At 34.7% G+C, this 22,642-nt stretch overlaps 2 protein-coding genes and 1 long non-coding RNA gene across 3 annotated transcripts in view; 2 read left to right on the forward strand and 1 right to left on the reverse strand.

Moving 5' to 3' along the window:
- Positions 1–264: 264 nt before the first annotated feature.
- LOC121727708 (protein Wnt-5b-like) overlaps positions 265–22,642 on the forward strand; it is a 61,606-nt gene continuing 39,228 nt past the window's right edge. Inside the window, exon 1 of the mRNA XM_042115687.1 lies at positions 265–365. Within this exon, the coding sequence (XP_041971621.1) occupies positions 265–365 (101 nt within the window). The remainder of the gene's footprint in view (positions 366–22,642) is intronic.
- On the reverse strand, positions 2,090–4,499 carry LOC121727709. Its single transcript, XM_042115688.1, has 4 exons — positions 4,305–4,499; positions 3,641–3,726; positions 2,666–2,773; positions 2,090–2,253 (listed from the first exon to the last, which is right to left on the reverse strand). Exons 1-4 carry the CDS (start codon positions 4,486–4,488, stop codon positions 2,122–2,124), a joined length of 510 nt encoding a protein of 169 aa, XP_041971622.1. The 5' UTR covers positions 4,489–4,499; the 3' UTR covers positions 2,090–2,121.
- LOC121727711 lies at positions 8,836–22,249 on the forward strand. The gene is made up of 3 exons (XR_006035713.1): positions 8,836–9,032; positions 12,955–12,960; positions 22,239–22,249. It is a non-coding gene; the product is annotated as an uncharacterized LOC121727711 (long non-coding RNA).

A 22,642-nucleotide genomic window follows, 5' to 3' on the forward strand; every position in this document is an offset into this window, starting at 1 on the left:
CAAGGAACACGTACACACCCTAAAGTATTATCACTTATTTTTGTTACACACTGTATAAATAACTTCTAATATGGACGACTCTACATTATTTTCTTTTGAAAGATTTATCGAAAGTTACTTAAAAGTACTTTTGTACTTTTGTGTCAAAAGTACTCATATTTATTTCCATAACCCGTGCAATATTTCCATAACAACTTAAGTAATGAAGTTTAAAAAGTGGCAAAATTAACTAAGACAATGTGAACAAGACCAAGTGTAACAACCATGGCGTCCACCACGGTATTCCGGTTCCTCATACTCTTGGCGGCGCTGATGTGGATCCTGGCTGCTGAGAGACGGGAGCCTTGGACCAATGGGAGCTGGTTGTGAGTATAAATAATTCGGTGTTGCTAATATGAACCTTATGATGATAGTATTAAAGTTGATAGTACACGGTGGTGGTTATTACAAAAAATTTAAACATACAATTCTACAAGGATGTGGATGACATTGTCATTGATATAAAAATAGCTGTTGCCAAATGACAGCGGTAAATGTGGCCATATTCTAAAGTGGTTCTTGGATCGAATTGACAGGACGGCTTGGGCAGTCTCTGAAATGACACTTTGCAAGGTGGCATTAACAACAGCAAAACATAATAATATTATATTATATCCTTGTAGAATTGTACTTAACACAACAAGTCATCTGAATATGTGTTTTCAATTGTTTAATTCCCATTCTCAAAGTAAGCGTGAGGGTGCTAGCCAAGATTGATCCTCTTTAGGAATTCTAGATATCTGATATGTAGAGCTAGAGAAACTTTAGGTTTCTACTTTCTGCTGAAACCTGAATCCTGCCTGTCAGTGTCTATACTGTTTCTAGGTAATAAATTATACTAAGCCCGGGCGTGCACTCGCGGCCACGTCGCGGCGGCCATCGAAAGTATGGTGTGGCCGCTGGCCGCCGTGCGGCGTGCGCGTAGTCTAAGGCGGTTTCATACTAAGATTATGTCGATGGCCGCCGCGGCCTGGCCGCTAGTGCGCGCCCGGGCTAAGGACCTGTATCACCACTTTCTGATAAAGTGCCGAATAGGCTATTCACAACTTTTTTGACAGCTTCTCCGTACTTCATCTGTCAAGTTAAGTGGTGGATAGCCTATTCAACACTTATCAGGAAGTGGTGAAACAGGCCCTAAGTCTTACTTAACTCTATGATAAATTCAATATATCAGTAGATAATATTTTTAGCTATATTGTACCAATTCAGTTCTTTTTGCGATTTACTTCTTTATTTTTGTGAATAAAAGATAGTTTTATGTTTAGCGCTCACCTGGGCAGCTCGTCTAGACTAATAACAAAACCCTGAGTGGCCCTAAAAACGGATCGATATTATGTTTTAACGTAATTGAAAACGCTTTACATTATGTATTCCTAGTACAACTAAACTGGGGTTACCTTAGTTCACTAAATAGGTGCATCAGGTAAAGCTGATTGATATATCTGCTGAATTCACAATGCACACGCCTAGATGTAGAAACGTGATATTTTGAATGTATTATGTGTTGTTCTTATGATTTAGACGAGAAAATAAAAGAAGGTGGGACGGTAGTCAGAAAAATCCTTGTTAAGATACTAAGATTTTTTTATTTCACCTCTAAAAGTGTTAAATAGAATAGACCAAATTTTGTTTGCTAGAAATACTTTTACCGTGGGACAAAGTAAGTAGGTAATTTCATAAAAAAAACACTGTGTTACCTAATTCTGGCATGTCGAACTACATAATAGAAGTAGAGTCGGAAAATCAGCTTTCAATAAAACAACAAAAAACGACTTGCAGATTCTGCGAGGGGGACGAGACACCTATTCGCCTTCTCTTTGACTATCAGAGCAGGCACCTTGGTCGCTACGAATACTCATCCACAGACGAAATTCGTGGCACCAACCCCAACCACATCGTTTAATTTATGAGCAGAATTGGGTTGGGTAAGATGCTCTAATGCGAAGGAGTCACAATAGATCCTCAAGGGTCACGTCAGGGCTACAATTATAACTTGCCTTCAGAAAAAAAAAACAAAAAAATGCACCTCAAAATCTTTATTAACCATTCTTCCATAGAATTCAAATCTATAAATTCTCTTCTTCAGCACATCTGATGGTGCATAGCGTTGTAGTTCTCCGTGGCTGAGGACGGTAGATCCGGCACCCCATACAGCCAGAAGTGGTAGGACAGCCGCGTCACGTTGCCCACTATGAATGTCATGCCTATGTTGTTCTGGAAAAGGTGGAGTGAATATTATGTGACTGTCGTTTTAAAGACTAAAGTGAGTCTAGTGGCGGTGGTAGCAGACGGAAAGACAGACGGAAAGAAAGGCAGGCAGCAAACTTTAAAAGTCATAATAAGTATATCTTCATATGAGTACGGTGTCCTAAATAGAGAGGAAAATTGGAACTAACATACAAAATTAGGTGTCACGGTTAAAGATATACATAATGACAGACGCGACATCAAAATATTATACAAGAAACGGCATCTAATTGCTCTATAACTTTAAAAAACCGACTAGTTTACAAAAACTTCTTCCAGAAGTTCCATACTCTATCTGTCAAGTTAAGTTGTGGATAACCTATCCGGCACTTATCAGGAAGTGGTGAAACTGGCCCTTAATAATATATCTCGAATCTACCTGCATCAACCCCCCTTTAGTGATGTACCCGCGGCTGTTGTGCCCTTCCATGTACAGCATCACCCGCAGCTCCGTTATCGTGTACTCTTCGTCCGATTCTGTCTGACCCTGTAAATAAACGTCAAAAACAAGATGTTTTTGAGGGTTCCGTACCCAAAGGGTAAAAACGGGGCCCTATTACTGAGACTTCGATGTCTGTCCGTCTGTCCGTCTGTCTCCAGGCTGTAACTCAAGAACGGTAATAGCTAGGGAGTTGAAATTTTCACAGATGATGTATTTCTGTTGCCGCTATAACAAAAAATATTAAAAACAAAATAAATTAAATATTTAAGGGGGCTCCCATACAACAAACGTGATTTTTCAAATATTTTTTGCTCGGTATCAATGATGACAGCAAGTAGGTACTTGAAATGTACACAAAATACTCAGCTGTATTTATACTTTAATAATTAGTAATAAAATTTAAATAAAATAAATAATTAAGGGGGGCTTCCATACAAAAAACACAATTTTTCACTATTTTTGCTCTATAATGGTACGGAATCCTTCGTGGGCGAGTCCAACTCGCACTTGGCCGATTATTTTTAACATAGTATATAGCTAGAAGAGCCTTGGCGCGCGGTGACTTTTGTAACAAATGCCGCTGCCTTGCAAAGTGCACTTTATAGACATCAGTTTCATACAAAATTGAAACACCTATATTATGGCCTCCTATGGCTATGTTATCTAAGCGGGCCCCTAAACGATCAATTTTATTGTGCAATATCACGATTCAATTTTATTAAATAGTTTATTTGACAATAAGCTTGAAAGGCGTTCAATATTAACCCTAGACGGTCAATAATATTGCACAATACGCGATATATCACAATAAAATTAATCGTCTAGGGGCCCGCTAAAAGCCACAAGAAAAAAAGTATGATTGTAATTTGTAAGTGTTAAAAAAATGCTAGAATAAAAGAAGAAGAAACTTACGTTACTCGGTGGATACTGCAACGTGAGATTGACATCTTGAAGTGGGAAGGTCCAGGCACTTGAACCATACACTAGGAGCTCCTGGTCTATAAGGAAATATAGAGAAAGAAGATAGAATAATCCTTGTACATCCCACTTTACATTTTGTGGTACACTTTACGGAAAAACTATCACGCCTATTGATTTGTGATTCATAGTAATTTTTATTTATATGTAGATGTGGTATGCCTTATGATGAGTCAGTCAAGTTTTTTTTATATAATATGTAGATGTGTCATCAATCATCATCAGTCGGTCAAGGTGTAACGATGCGAGCACTCATAAAGCTCGGCTTTAACGCAAACATAAAACCAAACTAGCACTAAACTACTGAATTTGAAACTCTGTAATATTAAAGTTTATAATTATTTACATCACTCAAAATATCTTACCGTTAAGAGAAGAGAAGAAAGAAGGCGGTGGTTTTTTTTAGTAAATGGTTAGGCCATTTACTAAAAAAACCGCCTTCTTCTTTAGGCATCACTAAAAAACTTATTTTTTCGATAAACCTTCGCTCAGAGTTCTAGCTTAGGACCTTTATGGGCCTGTCACTCCCATAGAATCTAATTTAAAATCACCCTCTAAAACTTCTATTTTAGAATTATCTCTAAAATTTTCTACTCACTGGCAGTGCTCGTAGATTTACAGTAGTAACTTTTGACAGTTTGGTAGAAATCCCCATTGATGATATCACCACCTATCCCCTCACTATCATCAGCGTTAATCTCGACAAACGGATTGTCAAAGTTCCCAACACTAGCCAACATGCACACGCGAAAGACAAAAAAGAAAACCAAATATTTTAACATAATAACAAACATCCAACGGCACAAAATGTAAATGATAATTAATTGTATTAATATGTAGTATTATCTGATAAAATATTATCTAATATCTTTTCCGTAGTATTAATGCTAGGTTAATATGAGAGACAAAATGTATCGGTTAGATAGATAGATAGATAGATAAACACTTTATTGCTCACATATAAATGGGTATACAAACAGACTTAAAATACTTAAAAACTAAGACATTAATGTGGGCAAGGGCGGCCTTATCGCTATAAGCGATCTCTACCAGGCAACCCTGCAAGGCAGGAGAGTTCACGAATAAATAGATAGCAGGGTAATTATAAGTCAAAATGGACTACATAAAATATGTACACTGATGTAATTGTTTAGGTTTATGCTACGAATTAAGATGTATAAAATATATTTCTTATTAAACATACATAAAATAATTTAACCATAAATAAAATAAAGTATATATGTATATTACTAAATATATTAAAAAAACGGTTACTACTCACTCTTCATTTCTTTCTATTTTTACACGAAAATATTATAATTACTTATGTCAATCTATGTTTGTTTTTATGTATGTATGTTTGTTTGTTACATCGTAACGTCTAAATGTCTTATCCAATTTTAACGAATGAGGTATTAAATATTCGAAAAACGGCTTTTAGTTTTTGTATTTCTTTATGCTATATAATATTATTATATTAAAATATGTTTTCTTTATGTTTTTCTTTGTTATTTTTTAAAGGCAGTGCCTATTAAATAATATTACCTATTTGAAAATATATTTTCAATTTTGTTATTTTGCTCTTATTGTTTTTCAGGCGTTGCATTTAAGTATAATAAGGACCCTGAGCCATGTAAGGCCATGTTCCTTTGAAGGCCAACTGTTAAAAATTCGTAGTTATCGTCATGTTAGCACATATTCTTTCTACTACACACTTAGATCCATCAAACTTATGGCCATAAACGGGGCGGCAACTCGATCGCGCCGCAATTGTGGCAGTGAGATCTCACTGTTTGTAGACTTTGGTTGTCGAGGTTACAATTGTAATTTCCGCACCCTGAAAAACTTTATTTTTTAGCTACATAACCTATATCTATCTCAAATTTAATTACAGAGCATTGTCGTATAGGTATATATGTATATTACTAATAAAAGAAAATCTACTAATGCCTTGATTTAAGTTAAAATATTGGTAATGTTCCTAGGAAGGCCGGTGATTCCTTATAAGGCCCAACCAAAGATTTGATAGTTGGCCTTGCTAGGGAACATGAACTTTACAAGGAACATCTAAAAATCATTAACATATAAACAGTTAGATTTAGTTATAAAATATGCGTACCGTAAGAATTAAAATAGTACTGTTTTTATAACATCTTTACTTATTAAGATTATTAAACTTATACACGCATATTGAACATTTTGGCCTTATTAAGAACGGGTCCATAAGAAGGCCATTTAAGATTTAAAAAAAATTGATTGCATTATAAAACGCATTGGTAATTAGTTATAAGATGTCAATGTGATACTCATTAATACTATTTTTTAAGAATTTCCATTAATATACTCTTAGTTAAAAGATGATGTTCAAGCAATGTTTGTTATAGTTTTTTTAAATGATACAAATATGTTGAACATTTAATGTGTTGCTTAATTGAAAGAAATTATAATGTCGTTTTAGTAAAAGCAAATAAATAAATACTTGTAACTCTATTTTCAAGTTAAACGACTGATGTATAATATTGGCCTTGTTTGGAGCTGTGTTCCTTGCAAGGCCATTTGGAAGAGCTTTACAAAACTTAAGTTTATTAAATGGCTATTGAAGCTAGGTTAAAAAGAGATTTATAACATGATACCTTATTAAACAGAGCATTACTTGATAATTTGTTTTCTTAATTTATTTAGTTAATAAACTTATAACAATCATTTTCCCGTTAGAGTGGCCTTACATGGCTCAGGGTCCTTAGATCTAAAAATCTCTGTCCAAACAAAATTATTGCTTAAAAAGGCTGATAGCATTATTCATTAATTTTTATAGTCATTGTCCTTATAAGTAGCATGGTGTAACTTGTAAGTCTATTTAAATTTAATTTATTTAAAGATTAACATTCAATACTTAAAGTATTTCATTATAATATGCGGTAAACAGAATATTATATTATGTACCACTATAATCCCTTCTTCCACCGCTCACGGCCTCGTCCTAATCTCAAATTTATTGCCTTTTAAACGATTCTAGTTCATTTCAGAATTCCACGCCGATAAAAAAAAGCAATAAAAATAATTAAATAGGTACAGAACCGGTCCTTTACGGCGGGGATTTTTTACTTAAGTACTCTGTTGCACCTTAAGGCTCGATTACATCGTTCCGACATAATCTAAGCCCCTTTTCATAAACCTCAAACCCCTAGGTTATAAACCCTAAGTCCTAACTAAGGGGCGATTTCATCAAAGAAATGGAACGCGTTCAAAGCACTCTGAACCGGTTCAAAACGTATAAACGCGATTATAACATCGAAATGTATTTCACCAGCATAAACTGAACGCGTTCACAGCAAATCCGAGTTTTATCTTCTAAACGCCCAAAGTCCGAAGTTTAACGTCATGAAACCCGTTCAAGCCCTGTCATGGCGGAACGAAAAACATAGACAAAAGAAATGTCAAGATGACAGTTTTGACACATGCGTTTGTTAGTTTATGTATTGTTTCTTGCTATTTTGTAGTTAAATTAACTTGAAAAGGCTTTAAAATGATGAAAACATGTAAAATAAACGCGTGACGTCACGTAAACTTAGATTTAATAATCGCGATCAAAAGAAGTTTGTGAAATCCAATCGAAACAAAACGAGATTTACGTCGCAGCATGAACGCGTTCAATGGGAACTAAGTTTTATGTGTGTTTGGTGAAATCCCACCTTAGGGTTTATAAATGACGAATTCAAAAATAACCTTAAGAGGATTCCACACCGCCCTTTTTTCCATACAAACGCTGTCCCCTGTTTCCTCCCTGGATAATGCTAGTAGAGTTATAATTTTTTTCCTGAATATCTACGGCCACTAATACAATGTCCCTATGTTTTCTTTTTTTTTCATAATTTAATTATTAAATAAGATATGAACGTTCAAAAACCCAAAAAAATGGCCAGATTTTCCACTGTGTTCAAACGTCCAGAAAACAGATTTGGCTAGATTATACAAAAAAAGCAAAACATAGGAACACAGCTCAAGCCTTTTTTTAATCTTTAATGAAAAAAGTACTTAAATCGGTTAAGTTTTGGAGAAGGAATCAGGGGACAACGAATCGTTGATTTTCTGGATTTTCTGCAGTTGTCTCTATCGCGTTCTGCGGTATAGGCTTGAGGTAAGGGAGACAGCTATAGATATTACACGTACTTTTTTTCATTTCTCTAGCCGCTGTTGTATCCTCTTAATTATTACACCAGAACATATCACTAGCTGCCTATTCCAATTTATGCAATTTGAATATGAATTCCATTTAAAAATGCATCGCAATTCGCAACATAACATTGCAATTTGTGGTTATAAGATATTTTACTACTGACTTGTAGCGGTTTTTTAAAAAAGGGCATTAGACTTATTTAAAACTTCTGCTAATTGACAATTTATACAAATAAAAACACATAAAATGTACGGTATCAGCATTTATTCAATTATTTTCAATACCGTATATTTGCACTGTGAAATTAAAACCACTCCACGCCCCGCTTCTTAAATGAACATTGGCGTACGTTTTTCCCACTCCTCCGTAATCAATTTCTGCTGTGGCATCCTCGTAGCCGTTGTCTGTGACGTTAATGGCGGTTATAATGTTGCCAGCCTCCTCAAAATACTTCGGAAAAGCGACATCTGTTGAGCGAACATAAAAAACTGGTTTCATCACTTCAACACTTCGATGTAACAACTTGTCACCAACAACTCGGGAGCCTTCGAAGAGATTTTCAGAGTTTATTCCATAAATAAACAACAGCACTAGTAGGAGACGCATTTTCCCGCGTTTTTGTCAGGAGTTTTAAAAATGGAACGACGGAGATTCAGCCAGAGTTTGTATAAACTAAATGTTATCGCAAATATTATCAGGAGAGTTTTGTGACTGATAATGAAATCGTGATAAAACTAATAATGCTCACGTGTGCGATGTGCCCATTAATAATACGTGACTATTATTATAATAATCGATGAAATCTATGATTAACCGATTCGTGGCCACTGCCGCGCCCAGCGCGTCATTTAAAAAGATTCAGTGAGGCCGATGACGCGCCAGGCGCGGCATTTGTATGCCGCGCCTGGCGCGTCATCGGATCAATCCACAATCCTTGTGGATTGTTAAAAGAACACGTTAAAACTAATTGATTATACTGTAATTACAATTTCTTAGTCTAAATGTGCATAAAACACAACCAGTGGCCAATGCCGCACGTGGGGCGTCATCGTTTAGCAGGGCCGATGACGCTTATGGCGCGTCATCGAACAAACTGCTTGGCCTGTGGTAAGAATTCGTGAAAATGAAGGTGGCAACGAATCGGTTAACGTGAGTTTCAGACATAGCGGCTTAGCAAAACTAAATTACTATCTGTCATAAAAATCTGTACCTATATTATACGGTATAAGTACCTCTAATATAAGTTTCTTTCGAAATAACATGGTACTATCAGAGAAGTTGATTCCTAATATGTAGTCTGTGTTCCTAGGCAGATGGCGGACCTAAGTAATGTGGTCGAGTTAAAACCCATCAGCCGATTACAGCTTTGAATTGACATAATTTTGATAAATAATTTATTCCAAAGTAAGTTATAAGCGTATTTAGTACATACGAATTATTGTTTGTTGATGACATAGGACTTTTAAAGGAAAACTTAATCAACCATTACTCTATAAAAACTAGCATTCAAAATCTTCAATTGACAACGCATCAGAATAATTGGTTCTTATCACAAAGCGATACGGTCCACATTCGGGGGTCAGTCGACAACGCATCCAGATGATTGGTTGTATTGTAGTCTTTATCTCAAAGCAGTAAGGTTTACAATGACGTCAATTTGTGAAATGGATCGCGATACGCTGACCTTTGTCCGGGAGCTAGTGATACTGTGTTTACCACAGACATAGATCAAGATAGATACCGCATGTGTCTTCATTAGTATAAAAACGAGCGTGCCACTTTTTTCCTACCTACTGTGACGTACCGATGATAAGAAACGTGTCCATTATCTAGGCTAACGTTGATATTTGAGTTTCTACAGTTCAATACGACACTTTAGGTATTTTAAATTTCCGATTGACATCCGATTCCGGTAGTGTCAGACTAAAGAACAGACTTTCGAAAGACGAGCATTGCTCAGTGCTCTTCGTTTGGGTTGGTACTATATATATTTTGTGGTTTGGGAACGCGATATAGCACGCGAAGTACATACACAATTACACATGCGGTATCTATCTTGATCTATGTCTGTGGTGTTTGCTAATGTATTGCTCTGGCCTCTGACCACTGTTACGGCTCATGTACACGATGCTGAATGCAGCAATAGCATCCGTCTAAAGTGAAATGCTTGTTAAAATTAGTATATCTCCTTTAAAAGTCAGCTTGTAAAGTAACAGATAGTACGTCATTTAATAAAATAATTTCATTCAACGGTAATAAAAATAAATTATTATTACTTTCAAAGACTTTTATCTGGAGACCGGCGACTTTACATTGCCATCCCATGATTTCAGTATTCCTCAATACACTGTATATTTTTTAATAGAGTGTTTTAATAATAAATGTCATTTGTAACAATAAAAACGTAAAACTTAACATTATTAGGTATATTTAATTCTACTATCCATATAAAATATATTATGCTAAGAATTTTATTGCGATATTATTCTGTAGGAAATCCACTGTTTATTTTTAAGAATTGGAATACTTTATAAATACTTGATTTCTAGTTAAATATAAAAAATCATACACTATAAAGTATAAAGCAGTTCTTAACCAGTGGTCCACGGACCACTGGTGGTCCCGGGAGGCATTCCAAGTGGTCCGCGAAGCCATCCTTATAATATTATGTGAGAATTCAGAAGTTACTAGAGTATCAGTCACAAAAATCACACTAAATTAAAATCTGTTACTTTTAGATTTTTGCCAAATAAAAAATAAATGAGTGCTAATTAAAAAGTTGTCCTTGTTAACTTTATCAAACAACCCTTAATTTAGATAAACCAACTTGGTGGTCCCCGGCTAGAAAAACATTTGGTAAATGATTAAGAACCACTGGTATAAATTTGACGACCTCTGTGGCTCAGTGGTGAGCGCGTTGGTAGCTCAAGCCGGGGGTCGCGGCTTCGAATCCCGCCGATGGAACAAAAAGTTTTCAATGTCCCCGGGTCTGGATGTGTATTAAATATGTGTATGATATAATAAAAATCTTAAATATATGTATAGTATAAAAGTATTAAAAATCTATTTCCGTTGTCTGTTACCTGTAACACAAGTCCTTTAGGTACTTAGCACGGGGCCAGACTGACGTGGTGTGAAGCGTCCATAGATATTATATTATTATTATCATTATAAAGTATAAACTTGATCATAGACGAAGTGTAAATCTATAGGTGAATCACTTAAAAAATTCTTAACGCACGCGTCATGTAATAGCCGCTTAATATACACACTTCATCTGACATCATACCTCCGTCCACAATCTCAAAACAACTCCAACTACACCGACGTGCAAGATGTTTAAACTACTATTACTGTGTTCCTTCGTGACTTTAGTCTACTCGAAGAGTGTTATAGTCGGACAAATATCAGACTACAGTGGCGTCGTCAGGAAAGTCTACGAGAAGACCATAGAAACGACGGGAATACCACTCATAAAGAGAGAGCAAGAGATTTACTTTGAATACCCAGTAGGAGATCAGAAGATCAAGGGGATAGCTATAAAGGACCTAGAGAATGGCCTTGCGGAACCCTCGATTACCAGGGGAGGCATAGGCTTTCCGTTCGCGAACATCAAACTCAAAAGCGAGAGAGGCTCAGGCTACAAGTTCCTCATAGAAGTCTACGCTTGATATTGGATCCTGTGTCGTTGAAATAAGTGCTAATTTTAAGTAATAAATTATGAAAATGTGGTTGTGTTTTTTATTGGAGTAAGTGTTTTGCCAGTTTAACATACAAACGAAATTTGTTTCAAAGTAAAGATAAGTTGTGATCACAAGTCAAGGATAATAAGATAAAACTAGTTGAATAGTGAACATTGCAATATTATTATTGTTATCAAGTACTTCATTGGCAACATTACAGCTATTTTAAAGTTAATTAAAACAATTACTAAAACGAATGTGGACGAAAAGTTTGAAAAGCGGATAGTCGTCGGATTGTCGGATAGTAGATGTCTTCAAATAATCCAAATCCTTACCTTTTATATTATGGTCGCTGTTAAGCAATTTGTGTAAAACCACAAATTGTTTTTTGTGTTATTGAGGATTTATGAATGCAGTCTTATTTTAAATGATCTATCTTACATAACTCAATACGTATTTTTTGTGGAATGATAGTTGACACACAAATACATACTTTTAACGGCGTCCAATTATATTCTTGGCAAATTAAAGTAAACCTACAAACTATAAAAAAAAAATAAGCTGATATACTGATTATGTCCAATATAGTAGACCTTATGTCGTATGATCGTACTCTACAATTTGATTAAGGTCGACTCTGAATCACAGGGTGACCTCTTGTGCCTCACACTTTGCCTTATGAGATTGACCTTAACTTTAATAGTTTGTTTTTTTAAACAAGTTCGTAAGTATTAAAAACACAAGAATGTCTATCAAAAAAATATTAAGTAGATTTATAATTGGTAGAGTAGATACGAAAGTACCTTTGTCCAGCTTTTAGAAGTATATACAATGTACATCAATGATGAAAAACTCAAAGCAGATATGTTACTACCGCGCGCGTTGTGAAAATTCAAATACGGCCCAATTGGGCCGTCTGTTGTTTAGTCTGCATCGAAGGCAGTCACGAACGTGCCGGGTCTTGTCTTACCTAAATAAATTGAAAATGACGTCGTGCGTGTTTCGAAAATGTACCAATTATGACTAGAAAGTAAACAAAATACATTGAATCTCTTACCACATGTCTTGATTGCAATAAATACCTCGATTATTTACATTTTCAATTATTTTTTTAACAATCTGGAAAAAATCGAATTTTCGTCATAGCTCAGGCGAAGAACGAGCGCGATACGATTCGATGTTTAAAAATAGAACTGTCTCTTTTATGTAAATGGTTTTTCATATCTTTTGTTTCATTTATCTGTCAAATTCGTCAATGTTTGCAATTTTGAATTTGAAAATTGTTCGGAAGAGATTTAAGCCGGAAAATAGTATGGACGTAACATATCTGTATAACTAGAATATCATTGATGTATATGTATAATGTGTCTAAAAAAAGCTGGACAAAGCTGTATGTATATTGTATAACTTTTTTGAGTTACGTACTAGATTATTCTTGGAAAAAAAGACTTATTGTCTTTTTTTCCAAGAAAAATTGTATTGTTTTGATCAGATACTGACGTTGATCTAAATATATTAAAGCTAAATCAAATAAAAGTATAATTTCTGTCATTTTATGAGGTTTATGAACTATTCTTAAACTTCTTTCCCCTATTTTCTCTTCCGCTAAATTCCAGTACATTTAACAGGATAACATGAAACAAATAAAGTATTAACTGAGTTAACTCAACTTCAAGGCAAGGACAGTGAGTCAATGTTTAGTATTTTGCTTACAAATGACGCCGTAAGTATGTTTTCCTGGTATGTGAGAAGGGGAATTTTTAGAGTCACATCACAAAGTTATCATGTAAATTATTAATTTGATTTGCGGCTAACCTCCAAGTTTTGTCCCCTCAAAACTTGGAATTTCGACCCGTTACGTGTTTAATAAAACACATTTTATTTATAGTAATTTTATTAAAAAGAAAATAGAGCCAACGTTAACATTAACAAGACTATTTAATTATTATATTTATACACATTTCAGTTACAACTTACAAACTTTTTTCATTAGCAAACAAAGAGCCACCAGTCACCAAAGACTTTTAAATAAACCGATTACCTTCCATGATTGTCAAAGAAATTACTCGCCTGTATCGCGTACACTTCGACCCAAAAATTATACCCCCGGAAAATATTCGGGCTGTCCAGTTCGATCGTCACATACTTCTGTCCGATACCCCCAGCCTTCACGTAGGCCTCCCCCCACTTGTCTTGCCGAAGATCCAGGATTTTTATAGCATTGATCACTTCGCTCGCTGAGCAGTTCACCGTAAAAGTTTCCGAACGCACCCAAATTGCCGGATTTTCTTGGTGCACCTTACTGTAGACTATTTTTGACGCCAAATCTGGGTACCCCAGAAGCAAATCGTGGGTACTGATGGAGCTCATAAGTAATGATAATAGTAAAATAGTAAACGCCATCTTCGTTTTGCGATGGATTTGTGACTGACGCGAAATCGTATATACTAGTTTAACAAGTAAGTGCCAAAAATACTTAATATTCATAGTGCTAATTTGTTTGAGGAAACGATGTAAATAATAAGAATAATAATATAAATAATAAGGATAAAAAATAAAATGTCGAGAAGTTTGTCTGTCACACTAGTTGTTATTGGTTTAAATAGTAAAAACTTCCTTAGTCAACACTACTCAAATTCTGGACAGTTTAACAGTTATAGTTAAGATGATAAAGGTCTAAACCAGTGGTTCCCAACCTTTTTAGAGCTGTTACCTCTATGGCCTGTTAGAGAAACTGAAATAACTTTATAAATTTGTATTGGTACATTCGCAATTTTTTTAATATAAATAGGTTGAGACTTCAGTTACACTTAACGCGCATCTCATATCATCAGAGTTGAGAGGTATTTACAAGTGGTAACTAACGGTACCAACATTTTCAGATCTCTGTCTGCAATGATATGGTATTCTGTAGCTGTTTTTCTCTAAAATTTACAGAGTTTATATTTTTTTCTGCCAATTCACCTATTATAGGTATCAGCTCTGTTACCCCTTTAGAATAGCTATTTTACCCCCGCGGGGGTAATTACCCCCAGGTTGGGAACAACTGGTCTAAACTCTAATGGTTAGTTAAATATTCCAAAGATCTGATAGTCCTGATACTTTCTTGACACAAGCACCTAAAATGTTTATTTAAAAGTCTAATACAATTGGATTTAAATGTAAGGAAGATTATAGGGTTTAAAAACCATTTTTCTAAAAAAATAATAACACAGTAGCATGTCATCACTACATAGTATAGTAGTAAATATAAAACAAAGTCGCTTTTTCTGTCCTCATGTCCCTTTTTTAGGGTTCCGTAGCCAAATGGCAAAAACCGTGCCTTTATAGATTCGTCATGTCGGTCTGTCTGTCTGTCTGTCTGTCTGTCTGTCTGTCTGTCCGTCCGTAAAGAAGAAGAGAAAAGTGGCTGTGACACAGCCACTTTTCTCCGAAACTGTAAGAGCTATACTATAGAAACTTGGATGTAGTGTTTGAACCGCTTTCAAAGTTTGATAATGGAAAAATTATTAAAAATTTTAGGGGTCCCCATAGATACAACTGAAACACGATTGACTACTACGATGAATACAACATATTATGTTAGATGAAAAAAAAAAATTTTTTTTCATCTAACATAATATGTGTGTGACAGTGTGGGGTATGTATGGATAGGTCTTCAAAAATCATATTGAGGTTTCTAATATCATTTGTTTCTAGCCTGAATAGTTTGCGAGAGAGACTCTTCCAAAGTGGTAAAATGTGTCCCACCCCCCTCTAACTTCTAAAGTAGGGGCATGATAAGTCTAAAAAAATATATGATGTACATTACTACAAAAACTACCAACGAAAATTGGTTCGAACGAGATCCAGCAAGTACTTTTTTTATACGTCATAAATGGTAAACTTCAATTTAACTTTCATCAACTGAAATATGCACACATGGGAATTAGCACACATGGGAATTATGGGGAACTTTCAAATTTTTTTCGTAATCACATTATAAACAATATTACCGATTTTAAGCTTGGTGCGAACTGGGGTACAGTACTAGTCTTATTACGCATCTGTACGTATTTGTCACAACACAACGCTCAATAATATCTTCGAAAAACATAAACACGTCATCTGTCGAATGATTTCATACTATCGATATCGCTATAAATATATAAGATCATGATAGGAAAACATCAGTGTTTGTCCGCGATCAGTAAAAATGCGAACTATTTTGATTTTGGGTGCCGTTTTTGCGTCGTACAGTGTATGACATAAGGCTGGGTTACACGCAGCCTCAGTCTAGATTATTATTTAAAAAAAATATTAAAACCGACTTCCAAGGTAAAAACAATAATAACATCCTTATAATATGAACTAAAAAGTGTTAAATAATTTTTCCTATCTAATAGTGCCTTTTTCCGAATTCGGCTAAACCTCAACTATTTCTGTACTCAATCTTCATCATTTTGAAGTCGGTACCAGATACAGCTGAATCTTCAGTTCTCCGACAAAATATTTGAAACTTTTGGAACTGGCATCGACTTCAAAATTATGAAGATTGAGTACAGAAATAGTTGAGGTTTAGCCGAATTCGGAAAAAGGCACTATTAGATAGGAAAAATTATTTAATACTTTTTAGTTCATACGAGTATTATAAGGATGTTATTATTGTTTTTACCTTGGAAGTCGGTTTTAATTTTTTGTTAACAATAATAATTTCACTCTTTTTAGTTACTTACCTAGTAAACCATCGCGTAAGTATATTTAATATTCTACGTATCTTAATTCTTATTACAATTTGTTAAGAGTCACACGTGCTCACAAATATCAGGTAGATAATTTTAAACAATACATTTAAATAAACACGTGCTAGCTAGGTAATTTAACAATTATTGTAAGTACCTATAAACTTGCATAGGAATTCGATCTGTATATGTATCAAAATCGTGTACTTAAATAAATAAAAATACATTAAAGTACGGAGTATTTCTATACTAATTGCGATTGTGTTTCTTATTCCTATTACGATGTAGATAAGCTATTTCCACACTGTGCACTTTCATATTCAATTTCTTTCATTCAACTTTCGTATTGGCGCATTCAATAATTGAATGCGTCAAAGAACGCAACGCCAACATTGTAATTTTTTTCAGTTGAAGTGTCTGTCAGCTTTAATTGTAACATGTGCGACGAGAACATTTTACATTTTTTTTATGTCAATTGTGTGCCTTACGCTCTGGAGTTAAGGTTGAATTTGTTACTTACTTATGTTCAATTTTGAAACAATATTATATTTTTTTTTATTAAAATTGCTATGAAAAGTACCTAACGTGATGACTGATGATATATTTATATCATCAGTCATCACGTTAGGTACTTTTGTTGTGTGTATATTGTATCCATATACATCCATGTCAGTTGTGACATTGGTGACCCTGACGTGGTAGTGATAATGATGATGATGATGATGAATGTAATTCGCATAGTAGCATATGCTTTCAGTTCTTAAAACAACGCCTAAGCCCCCAAACTTGTATCTATAAGGAATCCGGAGTTCTCTTAGTATCTTCGCAACCATAGTATACCTTGGTGCAAAATCTTGCGTTTTGGTAGCATATGCTTAGGATGCTTCTCATAAAACCAAAATCACTATATGTTTTCATATAAATTTTGAGGAGTTCCCTCGATTACTCATGGATCCCATCATCAGATCACCACTTTTGTGAACATGGTACCAAATTGGAGTGAAACCTAATATAACAAAACAAACATTTTGAAAATCAGTTCACAAACAAAAAAAAAAACACAGCCGAACATAATATTATAACCTCCTCGTTTTTTGGAAGTCGGTTAAAAAATCTACTGTGAGATTAAAAAAGCTAATCCCGCCTTGTGGACGAGGACTGATGATGTTGTTGTAAAATATTATTTTACAACAATAGATCTATGATATTAAAGATACTGTATGCAAATTCATGCATTTATCTCATGAACATTAAACTTACTAGAGGTAGGTACTTGCGGCTACTTTTGACAAGGCAACCCAACATTAATCCACTCTATACGTCCTAAAGATTATTTTAAAATATATTTGATCGAAAAAAACGATTCATGCAGGATTTTATGGTCGGATCCAATACTATAACTGAAATGCCCAGTTTTCGAATATCTCCGCATATCTCCGAAACTGCAAGTCCGATGTGATTATTTTTAAATAAAAATAAAAATTTACGTATATTGTTATTAAAAAGAATGTAGAGTTATCGTAAAGCCATATTAACAAAGAGAATGTCATATACTACGTAATGATATTAATACGATAATTACTACAATTAATACGTCTTTTAGTTTAAAATTATTTTACTTGCAAAAAATTAGGTAGAACCTACAATTTTTAAATTAATCAACTACCATAACACAATAATAAATTAATATAAACACATAATCTTCAATCATAAATAAGTATACTTTTATTATCAAAGAATGTAGAACCAACGTAAACAATAATAAAACCACTAATTCATCATTAAATCATAAATTAAAATTATTTCACTTTCAAAAGCCATCTAAGACTTTTAAAGTAACCAATTACTTTCCATGATTGTAAAAGAAATTACTCGTCTGTATCGCGTACACTTCGACCCAAAAATTATACCCCCGGAAAATATTCGGGCTGTCCAGTTCGATCGTGACATACTTCTCTCCGATACCCCCAGCCTTCACGTAGGCCTCTCCCCACTTGTCCTGCCGAAGATCCAGGATATTTATAGCATTGATCACTTCGTTCGCCGAGCAGTTCACCGTAAAAGTTTCGGAACGAACCCAAATCGCTGGGTTCTCTTGGTGCACCTTACTGTAGATTATTTTTGACGCCAAATCCGGGTACCCCAGGAATAAATCGTGGGCACTGATGGAACTTATTAGTAATAATAGTAGTAAAATAGTAAACGCCATCTTCGTTTTGAGATGGATTTGTGACTGACGCGAAATCGAATATACTAGTGCCAAAAATACTTAATATTCATAGTGCTAATTTGTTTGAGGAAACGATGTAAATACTTAATAAGAATAATAATCTAATATATTATTAGTTTAGCAAGTAAGTGCCAAAAATACTTTATATGAATGAGTATGATGCTAATTGAATTTATTCTACAATTGGTTTGAGGAAACGGTATAAATAATAAAAATATATGTCGAGAAGTTTGTCTGTCATGCTAGTTATTATTTCTTTAAATATAATGGTAAAACCTTCCTTTGTCAACACTACTGGGACTACAGTTAAACTGTAGTAATTCAGATACAATGATTAGTTGAATATCCCAAAGACCTGATACTTTCTTGACACATGCAGCTAAAATATTTACTTATTTAAAACGCTAAAAAGATGGGTTTAATATTTTAATATACTTAGATTATAAGGGTTAAAATCCATTAAAAAATAATAATAATAACACAGTTGTTTGGTCTACCATTTTTATGCAAATGCAGCATGCATGTCCTCTATATTGTAAGTGTCTAAACACACTAGGCTGAATTACGCCGGCGTAATTTCCGCCGCAAATGTCAAACGCATACAAAACGCGACGTAATAGTGTGTCACCCGTCGCATTCGGCCCGTATTTTGTATGCAATTTAAACGCGGCGGAATTTACGCCGGCGTAATTCAGCCTAGTGTGTTTAGAGCCTAATACAGAGAATGTTTACAACAGACAAAGTCGACGAAACTCATAGTCTTATTACGCATTTGTTATTACGTATTTCTCGGTATCGGCACACAATGCTCAATAATAGTTTCTGAAAACATAAATTTTAACATACATCTGTCGAATGATTTCATACTATCGCTATAAATATTAGATCATGATTTGAAAACATCAGTGTTTGTCCGCGATCAGTAAAAATGAGAACTATTTTGATTTTGGGTGCCGTTTTTTGCGTCGTGCAGTGTAACGACATAAGGCTGGGTTACACGCAGCCTCAGTCTAGAAAAATCTACAGTGAGATTAAAGAAGCTAATCCCGCCTTGTGGACGAGGACTGATGTTGTCGTTGTTAATGCTCCCAACAACGACGTGATCTCATCGATATCGGTCACAGATCTTCGAGATTATAAAGACGGGGAGGCCTACATAGAAAGTGGAGGGATCGGGGAGAAGAGTGTCTCCATAGGGCTGAAGAGTCCCTCTGTGCTGAGAGGGTACAAATTCCTGATTGAGGTATTCGCGAATGCGCCAAATTCTGGGTATTTCAGCAAAGGAAGTGTACCGTATTACCAAGAAACGCAGTATGCGCGGAAATTCTAAATGTTAGTTTAATTTTTGTACAATAAATTATGTTTTTATGGGTTTGTTTTATTTCTAAAACTCATGATAATTTCAGCGTTATTTAGTGGCTTGGTAATGTAAAAAAGTTTTGCCTCCAATAAGCTTTGAAACTGCTGAAACGATTTTTAACCGACTTAAAAAAATTGAGGTTATCCATTCTAACCGTATATGTATGTAATATTTCCATAAATACCCAGTTTTCGTATTATAATAAATAATATGTTAGTCTATATCAGCTTCTGAACAAACGTGCCAAATTTTAATAGTGTATAATATTATTTATGTATGTATATTGTATTTACTATTTATGCATGTTTTTATGTTTGTGTTCGCATATCTCCAAAACTACAAGTCTGATTTAAGTGGTTCTTTTTTTATTATACTAGGTATTGTTCAACTTAGGGAATACTGCAATTTTCATCAAAATCGGTTCAGTAGTATTTGAGATAGGGAATTTTAATTCATAATTACGTAAAATTTATTTTCTTTTTAAAATACTATTATTTCTTACACGTCTCGAGCAACATCTATTAAAATTACGTTCCGCAATTTTAGTCACGCTTATTGTTCACTTTTCTATGGTCACACTTAGTGAAATTAATGATTACTTTAATTTAATGAAGATTTCGACATAAACTTGTTATATTTTCTGTCAAACTCTTCATGAAATTAAAGATCACAGTTAGATGTGTCTGAATCTGCTTATTATTATAGCCCGATTAGTTTATTATACGTAGTAGTATATCATAGTAAATAACTAATTACATAACGGAGAAAGTACTAGTACATACAAAGTAAATAATGAAGTCATCTCGAGTGATTCTCGGAAGATGATGTCACTTGTGAATTACGTCTTATTTACCCTACTATTGTTAAAATGATTATGAACTGTTATTTGGGAAGTACTATATCAGTAATTGTATATCGTCTATACGACTCATGCCTGTTGAACTCCAAAATCTTAAGCCGATCATTTACGTATAAATTAATTGAAAGTGAATGAAAAGATTAATGTATCGTGGCCCGTGGGCTTAAAGCCAGAAGGGCGTATGAAAAAGCCGAAATAGATCTCAACAGTTGAAATTGCATGTGTCTTTGAAGTACTTCCTTGAATACGTGAAATGATTTTAATTGTATTTCAACTCCAAAACTCTATTTTAAGTTTACATATATTTTCTTTAAAAAAAGAAACTTTTTTGTTATACGCCCTTTTGGATTGCCGCTCGATTCTCGCAATATGGGTACAAGATACCTTTTAATTATTATCTTTTATTAAAAATAAATACCTAAAAAATCACATCGATAAATAAAAAAACCCTCAATAAATCCCAGTATCGCCCGAGGCCCCTAAAACACGCCTCCAATCCGCCCCTGCATGACGATGGCGGTCGTCGATCAAGGAAATGTACTAGGAACGCACAAACAGCGAGGAGATTTTCACTTTCACTGCTCCGCTTTCCGTCGCGTAGTTGCGGGAACTTTCAGGATTTTCCGGGCTGTAACTGTGTAACTCTGAAATATATTGCTGTCTTTTTCGCTCGCCGAAAGTTATTATAAGCTCTATTAGAGCAATTGATTCATACGCAGATAGCGGACTAACGTAATATGGTCAGGTTATATTGTCAAATCCAGTCGACAAATTATTGACCTTCATTGAGTTGATAATCCGATCAAATAACGCAAGTTCGTAATCTACAAAATATTATTAATATGAATCAATTTCCCTGATGGTACAAACAGTAGCCGATAAGAAAAATCTTGACTCTTGATTCCTTGTGTATTGTGCAATGTGCATACACTTGGGCTCTACAAAAAATCCTGCGTACCTAACTAATTTACAATGAAACTGGATATCGATACCAAAATTGAGTAATCTTTTGAGAGAGAGAAGCGAGTAGCGACAACTCACAAAATGTATTAAAAACACAAGTGTTAGATATTATGTATTCTATAATATTAATATTAAAATTATTATGTTAATATATTATTATAATGTGATTATAATATTAGATTGGGGAAAAAGTTTCTTCGCATTTTATATAAAAATTTAAAAGGTTTTTTAATAAAGACTATTTACAATTTATTTACAATTGACTAAACTGTATAGGTGCCATTTTGTTCGATAACTTTTTGCCACCTTGTTGGTAGGGACATGATCCCATTGCTATTTAAAAATTTTGGGGCTTCTGACGAAAAAACTGCGACAAGTGGTTTTGGCAGTCCTCTTGTGATGTCAACCGTGTGTCAACCTGACACTGCCTAAGGAATTCTGCAGCGACCGAAACAGACGGAAATCTGAAGGTGCAAGGTCAGGACTATACGGCGGATGCATTAACACCTCCCAGCCAAACTCCCGTAATTTTTGCTGAGTGACTAAAGATGTGTGAGGACTAGCGTTGTCATGATGAAAAACCACACCCCATCTGTTGAATTATTCCGGCCGCTTTCTCCCAACTTCTTGCTTTAATCTCATCAGTTGATTGTTGTTTGCAGTACAGTTAAGAATCGATGGTCCTGCCTGGCGGTAACAGCTCATAATGAATAATCCCCTTCCAATCCCACCACACACACAGCATCACCTTGTTGCGAGTTAACCCGGGTTTCGCCACAGTCTATGAAGCCTGACCGGCCTTTGACCACGATCTTTTTCGCACGTTCTTGTCGTACGTGATGCACTTTTCAACACCAGTTATCAGCGTCTTCAAAACTGGTTCGGTTTCATTACGTCGTAATAGTGAATCACAGATGAGTACACCGTTCATTAGGTTTCTTTC

This window comes from Aricia agestis, chromosome 6, assembly GCF_905147365.1.
Source record: "Aricia agestis chromosome 6, ilAriAges1.1, whole genome shotgun sequence".
NCBI classification, from domain to species: domain Eukaryota; kingdom Metazoa; phylum Arthropoda; class Insecta; order Lepidoptera; family Lycaenidae; genus Aricia; species Aricia agestis.